Genomic DNA, 16028 nt, shown 5'->3' with positions numbered 1-16028 from the left:
CTTCTGGTTCCACTTCTAATTCTAGTTCTCTTACTGTCTCCACCACATCTGCAGTGACTTCCTCCATGAAGTCTTGAACCCCTCAAAGTCATCCATGAGGGTTGGAGTCAACTTCTTCCAAACTCCTGTGAATGTTGACATTTGTACCTCTTCTCATGAATCACGAATGTTCTTAACAGCACCTAGAATCGTGCGTCCTTTCCAGAAGATTTTCAATTTCCTTTGCCCAGATCCACCTGAGGAGTCACTTTATCTGGCACCTATAGCCTTACGAAATGTATTTCTTCAATAGTAAGACTTGAAAGTTGAAATTACTCCTTGATCCTTGGGCTGCAGAATGGGTATTGTGTTAGCTGGCATGAAAACAACATTAATCTCTTTGTACATCTCCATCAGAGCTCTTGGGTGACCAGGTGCATTGTCAATGAGCAGTAATAGTTTGAATCTTTTTTCTGAGCAGCAGGTACCCACAGTGGGCTTAAGATATTCAGTAAACCATGTTGTAAACAGATGTGTTGTCGTCTAGAGTTTGTTGTTTCACTTATAGACCACAGGCAGAGTAAATGTAGCATAATTCTTAAGGGCCCTAGGATTTTCAGAATGGTAAAGGAGCACTGGATTCAACTTAAAATCACCAGCTGCATTAGCCCTTAACAAGAGAGGCAGCCAGTCCTTTAAAGCTTTGAAGACAGGCATTGACTTCTCCTCTCTAGCTATGAAAGTCCTAAATGGCACCTCCTTCTAATAGGAGGGTACTTCGTCTACACTGAAAATCTGTTGTTTGGTGTAGCCATCTTCATTAACGATCTTGGCTAGACCTTCTGGATAACTTGCTGCAGCTTCTACATCAACACTTCACCTTGCACTTTTATGTTATGGAGACAGCTTCTTTCCTTAAACCTCATGAACCAAACTCTGCTAGCTTCAGAGTTTTCTTCTGCAGCTTCCTTACCTCTCAGTCTTCATAGAATTAAAGAGAGTTAGGGCCTTGCTCTGGATTAGGCTTTGGCTTTAGGCAATGTTGAGGCTGGTGTGCTCTATCCAGACCACTATAACGCTCTGCATATCAGCAATAAGGCTGTTTCACTTTATCATTCATGTGTTCACTGAAGTAGCTCTTTGAATATCCTTCAAGAACTTTTCCTTTGCATTCACAGCTTGGCTAGGTGTTTGGCACAAGAGGCCAAGATTTTGCCCTGTCTCAGCTTTCAACATGCTTTCCTCATTAAGCTTAAAGATTTCTAGCTTCTGATTTAAAGTGAGATGCATGACTCTTCCTTTCACTTGAACACTCAGAGGCCATTTTAGGGTTCTTTTTTTTTTTTGCGGTACGCGGGCCTCTCACGTTGCGGAGCAACAGGCTCCGGAAGCGCAGGCTCAGCGGCCGTGGCTCACGGGTCCAGCCGCTCCGCGGCATGTGGGATCCCCCCGGACCGGGGCACGAACCCGTGCCCCACTGCATCAGCAGGCGGACTCTAAACCACTGCGCCACCAGGGAAGCCCCTATTTTAGGGTTCTTAATTGGCCTAATTTCAATACTGTTATGTGTCAGAGAACAGGAAGTCCCGAGGAGAGGGAAAGAGTTTGAAATAATCAATATTCTCTTATATTTATTCATGTATTTACTCTGTCTAGTGATCTTCATTCCTTCCTTTAGTTCCATGCTACCATCTGCACCATTTTCCTTTAACCAGAAGAATTCTGCACAGTACTTCACGCAACTGTGATGGCAATACAAGTCCTTCCTATTATTTACCTGGATTTAAGCATCTTAATTTTGCCTTCATTTCTGACAGATATTTTTCATCTGGGTAAAGAATGCCAGGTAGGTTTTTTTCCCCCTCTTTCATCACTTTCAAGATGTTACTCCATTATCTTCTAGTTTTAATAATTTTGTTGAAAAGTCAGCTATCAGTCTTATTCTGGCTCCTTTCAAGGAAATATATCCTGCCTTCTCTAAGCGCTTTTAAATGTCTCTTTATGTTTGATTTTCAGTAACTGGACTGTAAGATACTTAGATACGTTTTGTTTGTTGTGTGAAGTGAATGCTTGTGTTTATCCTGTTGGGCTTACTGAGCCTCTTGGTTCAGTGACTTAAAGTTTCCCATCAGGTCTAGAAAACTCTCAGCCATTTTTCCTTCAAATATTTCACTTGCCCCTTCCCCCTCTCTCCTCTTCGGGGGCTCGTATTCCACAGATTTTAGAACTTTTCTCTGTGTCCCCCATTTCTCTTATGCTCTGTTTTTTTTTCTCTGTGATTCAGCTTGGATATTGTCTACTGGCTTGTTCCTGAGTGTTCCCATCCTGATTTCGGATGTGTCCAGCCTGTTTTCGAATCTGTCTAATTCTCAACTTCAGATACCGTATTTTCCAGGGCTAGAATACCCATTTGGTTCTTTTTAATAGACAGTTATCTATTGAGTTATCTTTTCACATGCTTATTTCTGTTTTAACATACAGTTATTTTGAATTCCACTCGCAACTTATTGGCCAAAATTAGTCACATGGCTCTACCCAACCACAAGCAGGCGAGGAATGCAATCGTACTTGTTTGGAGAGGCTATAAAGATACAAACATTCGGGGAACAGCATTGATGATTACCACCCTTGGCTACGGTCACAAAATAACTAAGGGTCAGCCTGGGTCTAAACACAGCCATTTCCAAATCCAAATATTTGTAAACTTTTTACTATAACGAAACCTCTCTTGGGAGCTAATTCATTACTAAGTTAACTTTTTTCTATAAATTTTTAAACTAGGGAAACTTGGCTTTCTTTTCCAATCTTTGAGTGGAAAATGGATACTGAATAAAGTTCTCATGATGAACTGACTGCAATAATCCATGTTTTTAAAACTTTTAAATTGAGGTCTAATACATAAATGGAAAATACAATGAATTGTCACAAAGTGAACACACCTGTGCATCCATCTTCTAGGTCAAGGAGCAGAACATTACCACTACCACTCAAGTCCCTCCCATACTTACTCACAATAACATTCCCCTTTTTCTTCCCCAAGGTAATCACTGCCCTTACTTGCTTCTAACATGCCATAGTAATTTTGCCTGTTTGGACTTACAGATAAATATAATCATGTATTAAAAATGCTTTTCAGTCTGGTTTTCAATTAACATTATGTGATTCATCCACACTGTAGTATGTAACTGAAGTTGGCTTATTTTCTTTCTATGTAGTATTCCACAAAGACATCACAATATATTTACTTATTCATTCTGTTCCTTTTGGACATTTGAGTTCCACTTTAGGGCTATCTCTAATGATGTATATACGCTCTTATACACCCCTGTATACATTTTTTCAGTGCACATATGCTTGTACCTCATTGAAGCTGCTTGGCCAAAGGTCATAATTAACATTTTCAGATACTGCCAAACAATGTACCAGGGGTATAACTATGCAGACCCATCAGCCGCATACAATAGTCCTCCTTTTCTAAATCTTCTCCAAGAGTTGGTATTGTGATCTGTTACATTTCCAGCAATTGTTTTTTAAGGTTCTGTACTTGTGCTGTTTACAACAGTAGCCGTTGGACACATGTGGCTAGTGAAAACAAGAGAGAGGTCTAGTGCAACAAAGGAACTGAGTTATTTTAACTAGAATTTTTAAAAATGGATACTCTTCAGTCAGAGGATAACTTTTAAGTTAATTTGGAATGACACCAACATGAGAATCGCTTTTTCAACTCTAAATTTTAAGAAATCTAAACAAGAGGAAGTACTTCTGATGAAAATTTAGCCAAATCGGGGTGGGTAGCAAATGTAAAATACACAATGAATTTCGAAGATTTACTGAGAAAGTAAAAGCTGGATTTTTTTACATTAAAGATATGTTGAAATAACATTTTGAAGGTATAGGGTTAAAAATATTTTTTAAATGAATTTCACCTGCTACTTTTCACCTTTTTTAAATGGGTTAACAGAAAACGTAAAGTAACATATGTGGCTTACACAGTATTTCTACTGAATAGTGTGGCTCTACACCATATATACTGATACATAAATAACTGAAAACTAAAAAATACACAGCCTGTTAAAGTACGGATATGTTGGGGGCTTCCCTGGTGGCGCAGCGGTTGAGAGTCCGCCTGCCGATGCAGGGGACTCGGGTTCGCGCCCCGGTCCGGGAAGATCCCACATGCTGCGGAGCGGCTGGGCCTGCGCGTCCGGAGCCTGTGCTCCGCAACGGGAGAGGCCACAGCAGAGAGAGGCCCGCGTACCAAAAAAAAAAAAAAAAAGTACGGATATGTTGGTTTCAAATATGGTACCAATTATTTGTTACATAAAGCAATTTAACTGCCCGATTCCAGCAGAGAATCTCCCAATTTGGATACAGGTGTGCCTTCTAAAAGAGAAAACCTTAACCCTAGTTTACAATAAAATGCATAATGACTAGAGCACACAATAAGACTCTTAGTAACAAAACATTAAACCAAGTCTTCTTGACTACAGATTTAAGTCATGCACACACAACCCTGTTTCAAAACCAGCGAATTCAGAAAACAAATCACCCTCCATCCACACACTCTCCACCCCAAACAACTGTCAATAGAGCATACTCATTCAGAGTCAAACGCAATGACCAGGACCGAAGTTTGGGCTTCCTTTAAATTATATATTCTTAACAGGTGGTGGCTGGGCGGGAAGCGGCTGGTGCTGGTCACAGACTCCGGTTTAAAAGATAAAATAAAATAAACCAGACTGCTAGTTAGTATATAACCATCTAAAAAGCTAATGACACCAATACGACATCTAACGGCCTTTGAGAGAGAAGGGAGGTCAGGGCCAAACAGTGGAGTGTAACAGCATCCTTCCTGGATGCACCAGCTGAATCTCCAAAGCAAACCCTGCCCCATCACAAGGCTATCTTCTTGTGATAGCCCGGGAGTGTTACCTTCTTGTAACACACGAGGGTGTTAGCTATTTGCATTTCCCTGCAAGACGAATTAAAACCCTTGGCCCTCCCCCCACTCCTATACGGCTGAGATAGGGGGAAAAGCAGTGCTGGCCTCACAGGGCGGCTCAGGAAGGCCACGGAGGTCCTGGAAAAGACAGCCCGCAGGTGCAACTGGCCCCTACTCTTCGCTCACCGCCTCCAGACAGCACAAGAGCCCCGCCGGCCGAACCTAGCTTTCCCGTCCCGGCCCTGCCCCTCAACAGCCGAGAGTGTAGGTGGCCCAGCCCCCGCTTACCGAGGTCCAGGGCCTGGTGGCACTTGAGCAGAGCGGCCTCGGGCTGCTGTTGGCGTTGCAGGCTCTGCACCTGGCCCGCCAGCTTGCGCGCCCGGCACTCGGCCGGGAAGCACTTCTCCAGCAGGCCGCTCAGCACCACGTTGACGCGGCGCACCGGCGGCCGGCCCGGCCCCGGCTCAGCGCAGCGCCTGCACACCGTGAGCCCGCACGGCAGCGTCACCGGCTTGTGCAGCAGCCGCTGGCAGCGCGGGCAGTCCAGCAGGTCCCGAGGCGCCGCGGGCACCGAGGCCGACGGCCCCCCGCTCGGCGCCTCCCCGGGGGCGCGGCCCGGCTTCTCCACCGGCGACCGCCGCTCGCGCGGGCCCGGGACGCACGCCAGGCCGCTCGCCAGCTCCCCTAGCTCGTCGGGCCGCAGCGCCCCGAGCCGCGCGGCGCCGCGAAACGCGCCCAGGGCCTCGGGGAGGCGGCCGGCGCGGGCCAGCGCGTCCCCCAGCCGCAGGCATAGGCCGCGGTCGGACCGCGCCGGGCCGGCCAGAGCGGAACGTAAGAGCTCGGCCGCCGTCTCGTACTCGCCCGCGCGGAAGGCCTCGTCGCCCTTCTCCACCCGCTGGGCGAGCGGCTCCCCGCAGTCGCAGCCACGACAGGGGGGCGACGACGGGACTGCCTCGGGGCTCATCACCGCGTGGCTGCGGCTACTAGGGCCGGAGGGAAGAACGGAGAAGGCAGGATGCTCGCTGCCCGGGCCCGGCGACTGCAGCGCGGGCGCCGCCTTCGCCGAGAGCCACGCGCGTCTGCGGGTGGGCGGTGCGCGGCGGGCCGCGCGACCACCGCCGGGGGCGGGCGCGGGGTGGGGCCGCCTCTCCCACGCGGCGTGGGCGGCCGGGGGCGGGGCGGGCACGGTGGGCGCGGCCGAGCCCAGGCCCGCGGGGAACGCCCTCCTAGCTCCCCTGGCTTAGGCAGCCGGGCCGCAGGCGGGAAGGCGGCGACCCCTCCACGTTCGTTCGGCGTCTCCGCAAACCCTCTCCCTCCTCGCCCCGGGCGGCCCGCGCGCGCGTCTGCGTTCGCGCCCGTCTCCACGCGCCCTCGTCCCGCGCGTTCTCTGCCCGCCCCGCGCAGCTCATCGGCCGTCCGCTGCAGCCCCCGCGCCTGGAGCAGGTGTCTTCGGCCCGCCGTGCCCCCTTCTCCCCGCACCGAGTGCCAGCCTAGCTCCAAGGCCTGGCCAAGCCCACCTGCGGTTGTGGTTAAAAAGAGAACCGATAAATAAGTACCAGGGATGTAAGGTGCAGCATGATGACTATAGCTAACACTGCTGAACCATATATGGGAAAGTTGTTGAGAGAGCAAATCCCAAGAGTTCTCATCCAAGGAGAAAATCTGTTTTTTCTTTTTTTCCTTTCTTTCTTGCATCTATATGAAAAGATGGAAGGTAGCTGAACCTATTGTAAACATTTCAACAATATATGTAAATCAAACCATCATGCTGCATGCCTTAAACCTATATAATGATGTATGTCAATTATTTTTTAATATACCTGGAGAAAGAGAAAGAGACAGAACTGAGGGACCGTTACCCAGCACACCACTGTAACCCTAGCTTTGACTTAGGAAATTGTGTTAAATGACCAGGAAGCCTGAAGTGGGTGCTGATCGGATCTCATGAGTAAGCTTCTCTTAACGGAACTCTAGATGTTATAGACATTTTAGAGCTCTAATTTAGACAGAACTCTAACACAGCATGTGAGGAAATACCAGACTAAGTACTGGAAAGGATTTGAGACATGGAAAATTGTATTATGTCCTTGATAGGAAAGTAGAGATAGAATTTCTAAAACTGTCTCCTACAGTGCAGTACTACAGAGAGAAGTTGCTGGAAGGAGGGAATTAAAAACTACACATAACCTGCTCTTCTCTCCCTAGTGCTCTGCCATCTGTTTCATGCTATGTATTTGAATGCGATAAAATGCATTATAGTATTCCAAAATCCGTACTGTTCATTATTTCAAGTCGAAATGTCTTCATTCTAAATTTGTGAAGTTTTTCTACATCTAAAATTGGCTAAAGAAAATATAAGATACTCCCATCAAATCTGGCTTGGAAGAAGGGAAATGCCTCATTAAGTGAGGTGAGAAAATTTTAGATGAGTCCGTAAAACATAAACGGAGACAACTTTGGCCAGCCTCCTAGTCCCATGATAAAGAAACATGCAGAGCAAATCCCCCTGCCACCCCCTCCATCTGCCACCTCCCACCTTTCCATGAATGAGTTTTCTCCTCAGCTTTCTATTTTGACTGATAACGGTTGTAGTCAAACTAGGTTTTGATCTGTTCCTCATTACTGAATGGGTCCAAACTCTCTTTTACATCACTCCTTAGGTTTTCATCTACCCTCTTTATGTAGTAATTCACTTGGATTTGAAGGTTGCTTATCCAACAAATTCACCATCAACAACCGGGAAGCTGCCGGGGGTTGGAGGGCAGCTTTTGAGTAGTTAAAATTGTTGCAACAGACTCTACACTAAGGACTATGAAACCTTATGATCTCGGATCTTATTTGTTCTTATAGACAAATTTCTAGCAAAAGAACAGAAAGAAGACGCTGTTCAGAGGTATGCCTCCTGAGAGTAAGAAGTGTGTAAAGTAAAAATATCAATATATTGTGAGATTTATAACATGCAGAAATAAAGTACGTGACAGAAATAGCACAAAGGCCAGTATAGGAAAAACAGAGGGCTACAAAGTTCTAATACTGCATGTGAGATGGTGTAGTCACTTGAAGGAATATTGTAGTGAGCTAAAGATACATACTCCAAACCCTAAAGCAGCCACCTAGATAACACAATATTTATAGTTGAACGTCCAACAAACGAGATAAATGAAATTATTCTACAAAAATAAAGTCTATTAACCCAAAAGAATGAAGAAAAAGAGGAGAAGGGGGAATAAAAACAGAGGAGATGAATAGAAAACAAAGAGCAAGATGGTAGACTGAAACTCAACCATATCCATCAATGTTAATTAAACATTAATGGTCTAACCACTATAATTAAAAGGCAACATTGTCAAATTGTATGTAAAAGGAAGGTCCAAATATATGCTGCTTCCAAAACAAAGATACATATAAGTAAAAGGTAAAAGTTAAATAAGAAGATACAAATAAGTTAAAGGTAAAAGGATACAAAAAGTTGTTTCATCTTAACCCTTATCAAAATAAGGGGATAGTGACTACACTGATACCTGACCAAGGAGATTTCATAGCCAAGAATATCACTAGGAGAAAAGATGGCCATTTCATAGTGATAAAGGGGTCAATTGGTCAAGAGGACATAACAATCCTAAACAAGCATGCCTAATAATGGAGCTTCAAAATGTACGGGGTGGGCTTTCCTGGTGGCGCAGTGGTTAAGATTCTGCCTGCCAATGCAGGGGACATGGGTTCAATCCACATGTGGATCCAGGAAGATCCCACATGCCGCAGAGCAACTAAGTCCATGCACAACAACTACTGAGTCTGTGCTCTAGAACCCATGAGCCACAACTACTGAGCCCATATGCCACAACTACTAAAGCTTGTGCGTTCGAAGGGCCCACGTGCTGCGACTACTGAGCCTGTGTGCTGCAACTACTAAAGCCTGCGCTCCACAACAAGCACTTCAGAGTGGTTATTTTTTGAGAGTAATGATGATGAGAATAATGATAATGCTGTATTCAGTGAATGCGTCCTTCTGTTTCTGACAGGCGCACTGAGTAATAGGATTTTGGAAGGTCTCATGGTATTTATCAACCTCAAAGTGAAAAATAAAACCAAAATATTCTACTTCCGTTATTAAATTCTAGAGCTTTATTATTTACTAAAGCATCTAAGATCTTTTTGCTCTTAAGTACATTTTTAGCCTGTAATCACCTCCTGGACACTAAGATTTGAGGACACATCAGTAGGTTTTGTAGCATAACATCCCATCTTGGTACCTTGTACTGGGTGGGCCAAAAGGTTCGGTTTTTTTCTGTAAGATGGCTCTAGACGCCTTAGCTGTCTTTAACTTCATTCAAAACAATTTTGTTAGACTGAATGTGCCAGCTGTCACATCAGCATGCATTTAAAAAAGACATCAAAATTGGTGAATTTTTGTGTAGCCATTTTAATATTGAAGATGGAAGAAAAAAGGCAACATTCTCGGCATATTACGCTTTATTATTTCAAGAAAGGTAAAAACGCAACTGAAATGCACAAAAAGACTTGTGCAGTGTATGGAGAAGGTGCTGTGACTGATCGAATGTGTCAAAAGTGGTTTGCAAAATTCGTGCTGGGGATTTCTCACTGGACAATGCTCCATGGTGGGGTAGAACAGTTGAAGTGGATAGCAATCAAATCAAAACAATAATTGAAAACTATCAACGTTATACCACGCAGGAGATAGCCGACATACTCAAAATGTCCAAATCAAGCACTGAAAATCATTTGCACCAGCTTGTTGTGTGAGTCGCTTCGATGTTTGGGTTCCACATAAGTGAAAAAAACCTTCCTGACCATATTTCTGCAGCAATTCTCTACTGAAATGTAATGAAAACGTTCTGTTTTTAAAACAAATTGTGACGGGCGATGAAAAGTGGATACTGTACAATAATGTGGAATGGAAGAGATCATGGGGCAAGCGAAATGAACCACCAGCAACCACACCAAAGGCCGGTCTTCATCCAAAGAAGGTGATGTTGTGTATATGGTGGGGTTGGAAGGGACTCCTTTATTATGAGCTCCTTCTGGAAAACCAAACGATTAATTCCAACAAGTACTTCTCCCAATTAGACCAACTGAAAGCGGCACTCGATGAAAAGGGTCCAGAATTAGTCAACAGAAAACGCATAATCTTCCATCAGGATAACGCAAGACCGCATGTTTCTTTGATGACCAGGCAAAAACTGTTACAGCTTGGTTGGGAAGTTCTGATTCATCCGCCATATCCACCAGACATTACACCTTTGGATTTCCATCTTTACAAAATTCTCTTAGTTGAAAAAATTTCAATTCCCTGGAAGACTGTAAAAGGCACCTGGCACAGTTCTTTGCTCAAAAAGATGAAAAGTTTTGGGAAGATGGAATCATAGAGTTGCCTGAAAAATGGCAGAAGGTAGTGGAACAAAAGGGGGAAGACGTTGTTCAATAAAGTTCTTGATGAAAAATGTGTTTTTTATTTTTACTTAAAAAACCGAAGGCACTTTTTGGCCCACCCAATATTATTATTCCTACAGGAAAAAACTAGGGAACACACAAGGATGAAGTAATTAATCATACGCCAGGACGGGGAAGGAACCAAAATGAAATGTTTGGGATTTGGAAACCCCCATACTCACTGATAAACTCTGATGCCAGCCCTTGATGGGCACTGAGGAAGCTTGTTCCTTATTTTCACGATTATACTCACACTACACTTATATTGAGAAAACATGGTAATGCTCAAATGAGTAGGACTCTCTAAGCATTATAAATGATGGATGAGGAATCCCTATAGGACTTCCTATAGGTGAAGTGAAACTGTAGGACACATCACTGACCCCTGTGCCTATATACTGGCCTTTGTCAGACAGTTTTTAAAAATCAGGCACAGACTCCTCAGGATTCATGGGGATAAAGATAAACTATGGGAAACATTCCAGCCATCTGTGACATAGATGCACAGTGAGCAGGCGATGGCGTGCATTTCTGTAGAAAATGACCATCAGTCAGTCTACCAGCTTGGAACCTGTTGCCAAAAGCGGAAACAAGCCATCATTAGTGTTAATGGAGGTGCTGGCTGGCAGGTAATGAGGCTATCGATCAGACAAAAGCTCTGTGGCCCTTTCTCCCCTTGGAACTCCCTGAACTGGGCATGTGCGGCATTACAGTGGAAATTTCCCTCAACAAACCCTTTCCACCATGTCTGGTAAATCTTCACCAAGTAGTCCTCAAATATATAACTTAGTTTCATAGATCATCTAGCTGTTGATTTCCACTGTCCAGGATCATCTGGTGAAAAGACAAGCGAGTAGGCTAAAAAGAAACTGGACATAAAACAACCCCACCCATTCTGCATTATCCACATTCATAGCTCTTCTGGGGCCACTACCCATTTCTTAGGCTCCGCCACTAGACACCTTCCTGCTCTTCACGTGTGGCTGGAAAGGACTGTACCCACCAAGGCCTCCCCAGGTGACTGCGTTCACATGTGGATTCCCACCTCCATTTTCAATGACATTTTCCATCAATACGGGGAAGGCAGAATCAACAGGATGTTGTGGCTTCCTTGCATAGGACAATTATCTCGGGAGATAAGGGTTGAAGGCTGTCACTGAAGCGTGTACACGATAACGGGGGGGAGCAAAAAAAAATCAATGTATAGAGCACAAAGCTCTCAAGGAAGGAGAATGCCAGTGAGTCACATAGAAATAAAGCATACATTTTGTATCTGTCTGCCAAGAATGGAAGCTGTAGGCTTACTGAAATCAACCTAAGTGACACAGAGATATAGATAAATGGACTGTGTATTGTTACAAAGAAACAACAAAATGGAATCACTTGTGCTAAGCCCCACATCAGCAAACCAAACTTAATACCTAACCTAATTACAGTTACAACCTCCCCCAGGAATATAGTCTTAACCCAGCGGTCCTCAACCTTTTGGGCACCAGGGACCGGTTTCATGGAAGACAGTTTTTTCACGGACCGGGGCGGGGGCGGGCGGGGGGGGAAGGTTTCGGGATGATTCAAGCGCATTACATTTATTGTGCCCTTTATTTCTATTACTGTTACATTGTAGCATAAAATGAAATAAGTATACAGCTCACCGTGATGCTGACAGGAGGCGGGGCTCAGGCGGTAACGCGAGCGATGGGGAGCGGCTGCAGATACAGATCAAGCTTCGCTCGCTCACCGCTCACCGCAGCTCACCTCTTGCTGTGCGGCCCGGTTCCTAACAGGCCATGGACTGGTACCGTTCCGTGGCCCAGGGGTTGGGGACCCCGTCTTAACCGGTCAGTATGGAAATTTCTTGTCAGCACCACTGAGGCAATCTACCACACAGGTCCCTTCCATCCCCTATAGGTAGCTTACCTAAGCCTGAAGCAATCTGCTCTTTTCCTCCTTTTGCTTATAAAAGCCTTCCATTTTGTACAGCTCCTCAGAACTCCTCTCTACTTGCCAGATGGGATGCTGCCCAGTTCATGAATCGTTTAATAAAGCCAATTAGACCTTTAAATTTTACTCGGTTAAATTTTTGTTTGTTAACAGTGTGTACAGGTAGACACACAAGCGCATACAGAGAAAACTGTCACACCCAAAGCTTTTTCTGCATATCTTGATTTTACTATATTTTCTGAATATTAAGCAGGAAAACCTTTCGGTAGAATAATTAACTTACCTGCAAGTTTGAGCAGTTGTGGAATAGAAAACTTGCTAATGAACGCTATTCACCTGGGTTTTGTTGATGCTGGACAGGAATAGAGAAGATTTCTTTTTCTGAAACTCCCACCAACGTCCCAAGGAGTGTTTTCAGGCTGACAGCTGCTGGTGAGGACAGCCCTTGGCAAACACAACAGCCGCCCTGGGCCCACAGCGGGTCCCCATTCCCCTCAGAACAAGGCATACAGAGTTGGCCGGATTCGCTCCAACTATCACTGAGGCAAGTTCCAGCAAGAGTAAAATTGGGTGACATCATACAAAGACCTAAGCAAGGGGTTCCAGTCTTTTACTAAGAATTATCTCCTGTAAGGGAAGCTGTCCGTTTGTTTTTAGAGCTTATGATTTAATAAAATAGACGACATTTCCATTTCCCTGGCTCAGAGATTTTTGACAATCTCTCCGTAGACTTAGTTTGGTTTCCTATCCTCTACCTGCTCTTCAGCAGAGAAAATCTGACCATGTACATCCTGGGCCTAATTTCAGAAGAGTACTGTTTTGTAACCATCTTCATTGCAGCTTCTAAGACCACCTTAGTGAGCTTCCCAGTGTACACAAAGGGAACCTGGGTTTAGCGGGCACTAGGAGACAGCGCCCCCTGGAGGAAACTGGTGAACAAAGCTGGCAGAGAAACTGCTACAACCGGACGGCTTATAAGTCAGCAGTGGCCCAAGGACCTCCCTAACTTGTGCACCTTTGATATTCCCAGCTGTAAACTGGGTATTCTCACTTCTGCTATCCTGTCCATCTTCTTATGCTTGGAAGTTCAGGTCAGAGGTCGTCCACACTTCCCTCCTCAGAAAGCACTTTCGATTTATCCAAAATTTTATGTGTTTTCATATCTGGCTATTTTTAAGATCAGTGAGAGATACCATCAACGGGAATGCCAAAATTGTGAAACATCAGAGAGTAAATTAAAACGAATCATGAGGTTTCACGCAGACACGCTGGGGGAGAAGGGAACAGGTTGTTAGTTCTTTCTTTCCAGAAAAAAACCCTGATGTCCTGGGGTTTCCCAGCCCTCCTGGCCTGGGCAGGGTAACCACACCTTTTTATGGGGTGGGCCCTGGCTCAGAAGACTACAGCGTTTGGTCATAATTACCTAATATCTAACCAACTGAAGACTAGAGAATATACAGCTGCTATTTTTATTACCATCCTCCTAGTTTCCAAATAATTTTGCAGTGTAATCTGTTTATGGCCAACTCTTTACTTATATTCTCTATGTAACATGGAGGTTGGTTCTAGTTTTTTTGCCTTTTGGAAACTTCCCTAAAGTCGTAACATTGGTTTTTTTCCTTTTCGTTAAAAAATATCTGTGGCCCAGAAATTCTATGCTGAGGTATCTACCTAAGACAACCAAAGGGTTCAAACCTATTTCTTGTATCAAGGGTGAAGGAGGAAGGTAAAAGGAATACTCTTCCCCAGCACCTGGATCTTCAGGGCTTTCTGTGAAGGCCTTGAGCGATGGTTTTCAAGCGGTATCCTCACCAGCCACAAAGCACCACTTCAATGTGAGGCAGCTGGAGCTCATCACCAGGAACAAGGGTGGGAACAGGGGGCCCTACTTCCTTTCTTCTTCCTGTTTGTGCCCAGCTCCTCCTGTTAAGCTCAGAGGTGTATCTATCTCTCCTCCTTAAACCTCTGGACCTACAGGAGCTCATCTGGGCCTCCGGACCCTAAGGTGGAGCGGCCGATCTGCCTGGCTCAAGATGAGATTCTCATATTCTTATTTCCAAAGCACTGTCGCCTGATCCTAATTGAACTGTCAAATGTTCACAGATCGGTTTTGCTATCATGTACAGAAGGCTCTGAAGTATATCTTACACTCAAGTTATTTTTAGAGATGAAAGAAAGGGCAAATTGTTATTGTTCTTTTCCTAAGGAAAAAGGTGACAAATAGCCAAGAAGAACATGCACGGAGAAACTGGCAGCTTTCTTGTGAGTGCAGACGTTCCTTCTTTAGCATCCCTGTCCTCCAGTTATGGGACGGGGAGGGTGGGAAGGAGAAAAGGCGCTCATGAGTCTTTAGGATGGGGTGGCGTGGAAGCAGCTTAGTTCATGACTGACTCCCAGTGAATGCTGGCAGCTGGGGAGAAGGGAGGTCCAATGCTGCTGCAGCGGTGCCAGGCGTGCAACAGGTGGGTGGCCAAGGGGGTCAGCGAGCGTTCCTGTAGAAAAACGCCATGCTCAGAACGACTGTGCTAAGTCAAGGCAGCATTCACTAAGTATCTGTTCAGGCTCAGGAGCTATGGGAATAAATGGAAACAGTCCCTGCCCTTGAGGGTCACTCGGTCGTGGGTGGGAGAAGGGGAGTGAGTGGTAGGGGGTGAAGGAGAGCAGGAGATATGAGGAGATCGATCCATTTAAAACATTCTTTCCTGTAACAGGTAACTGACCTGAGGCTTCCTTGCAGGGGGAGCAGGAGTTAGGTTTATTTACTCCACTACCCTGTTGGCAATCACAGCAAGCCCTCAAGGGCTTTTCAGGAGAACGAGGGCCTAGTTTGTCCCCCCTGACATAAACGTCGGAGGTGTGGGGAGGCTCCGCTTTCCCTAGAAACCGTACTTGCCTCTGTAATTCATCGACGGCATGTGCTGTGGGAAGAGGACAAGTGGATTGAAGTTAAAGCATGAGAGTCTGCTTGGTTCAGATACTCGCTAGTTGTATAATCTTTATACTCAAAGTGGGTTTACTGTACACAACATGTAGCTGGGTCTTTGTTTTTTTATCCACTCTGGCAATCCCTGTCTTTTAATTAGTGTGTTTTGACCATTAACATTTATAGTCATTACTTATACAGTTGGATAAATGTGTTTGTAGCTTTTCTATTCATTGTGCTTGTTCTTTTTTTCCTCTGGTTTTAAACATTTTCATGTGATTCCGATTTCTCTCTTCTCTTAGAATATCAATTACATTTTCTTTTTATATTGTGTAGCAGTTGCCCTCAAGTTTACAATATACATGTATAACTCATCTGAGTCCACCTCCAACTAACACTATACAGCTTCATATGTAGTGCCCAGTCTACTGGGAAGCCATCAGAGGCGTTACACTGTTACACTTCTGTGGATTTCTAGCATTTCCTTTTGACTTTTCTCAGTTTCCATCTCTCTGCTTACAATACCTACCTGTTCTTTCATGACGTCTACTTTTTCCATTAGAGCCCTCCATATATTAATTATTTTAAATCCCCTGCCTGAGAATTCCAACATTTGTGTCGTATCTGAGTCTGGTTCTGATGCTCTTCATATTGTTGTGGGTTTTTTAAAAAAATTATCTTTTAGCATGCCTTGCAATTTTTTGGTTAAAATCCAGACATAATGTACATCAGGTAATAGGAACCGAGGTAGAAGGCCTTTCATGTTAGGATGTACGGTAACCTGTGAGCAGC

At 44.8% G+C, this 16028-nt stretch overlaps 1 protein-coding gene across 1 annotated transcript in view; it reads right to left on the bottom strand.

Annotated features, from left to right (window-relative positions):
- The window catches only part of LONRF2 (LON peptidase N-terminal domain and ring finger 2), a 35298-nt gene extending 29413 nt beyond the window's left edge, over window positions 1–5885 (bottom strand). Inside the window, 1 exon segment of the mRNA XM_065891151.1 lies at window positions 5210–5885. Within this exon segment, the coding sequence (XP_065747223.1) occupies window positions 5210–5885 (676 nt within the window).
- Between the last annotated feature and the right edge of the window lie 10143 nt (window positions 5886–16028).

This window comes from Phocoena phocoena, chromosome 14 (genome assembly GCF_963924675.1).
Source record: "Phocoena phocoena chromosome 14, mPhoPho1.1, whole genome shotgun sequence".
Classification (NCBI taxonomy): Eukaryota; Metazoa; Chordata; class Mammalia; order Artiodactyla; family Phocoenidae; genus Phocoena; species Phocoena phocoena.
This window is presented reverse-complemented; position numbering and strand designations above follow the sequence as displayed.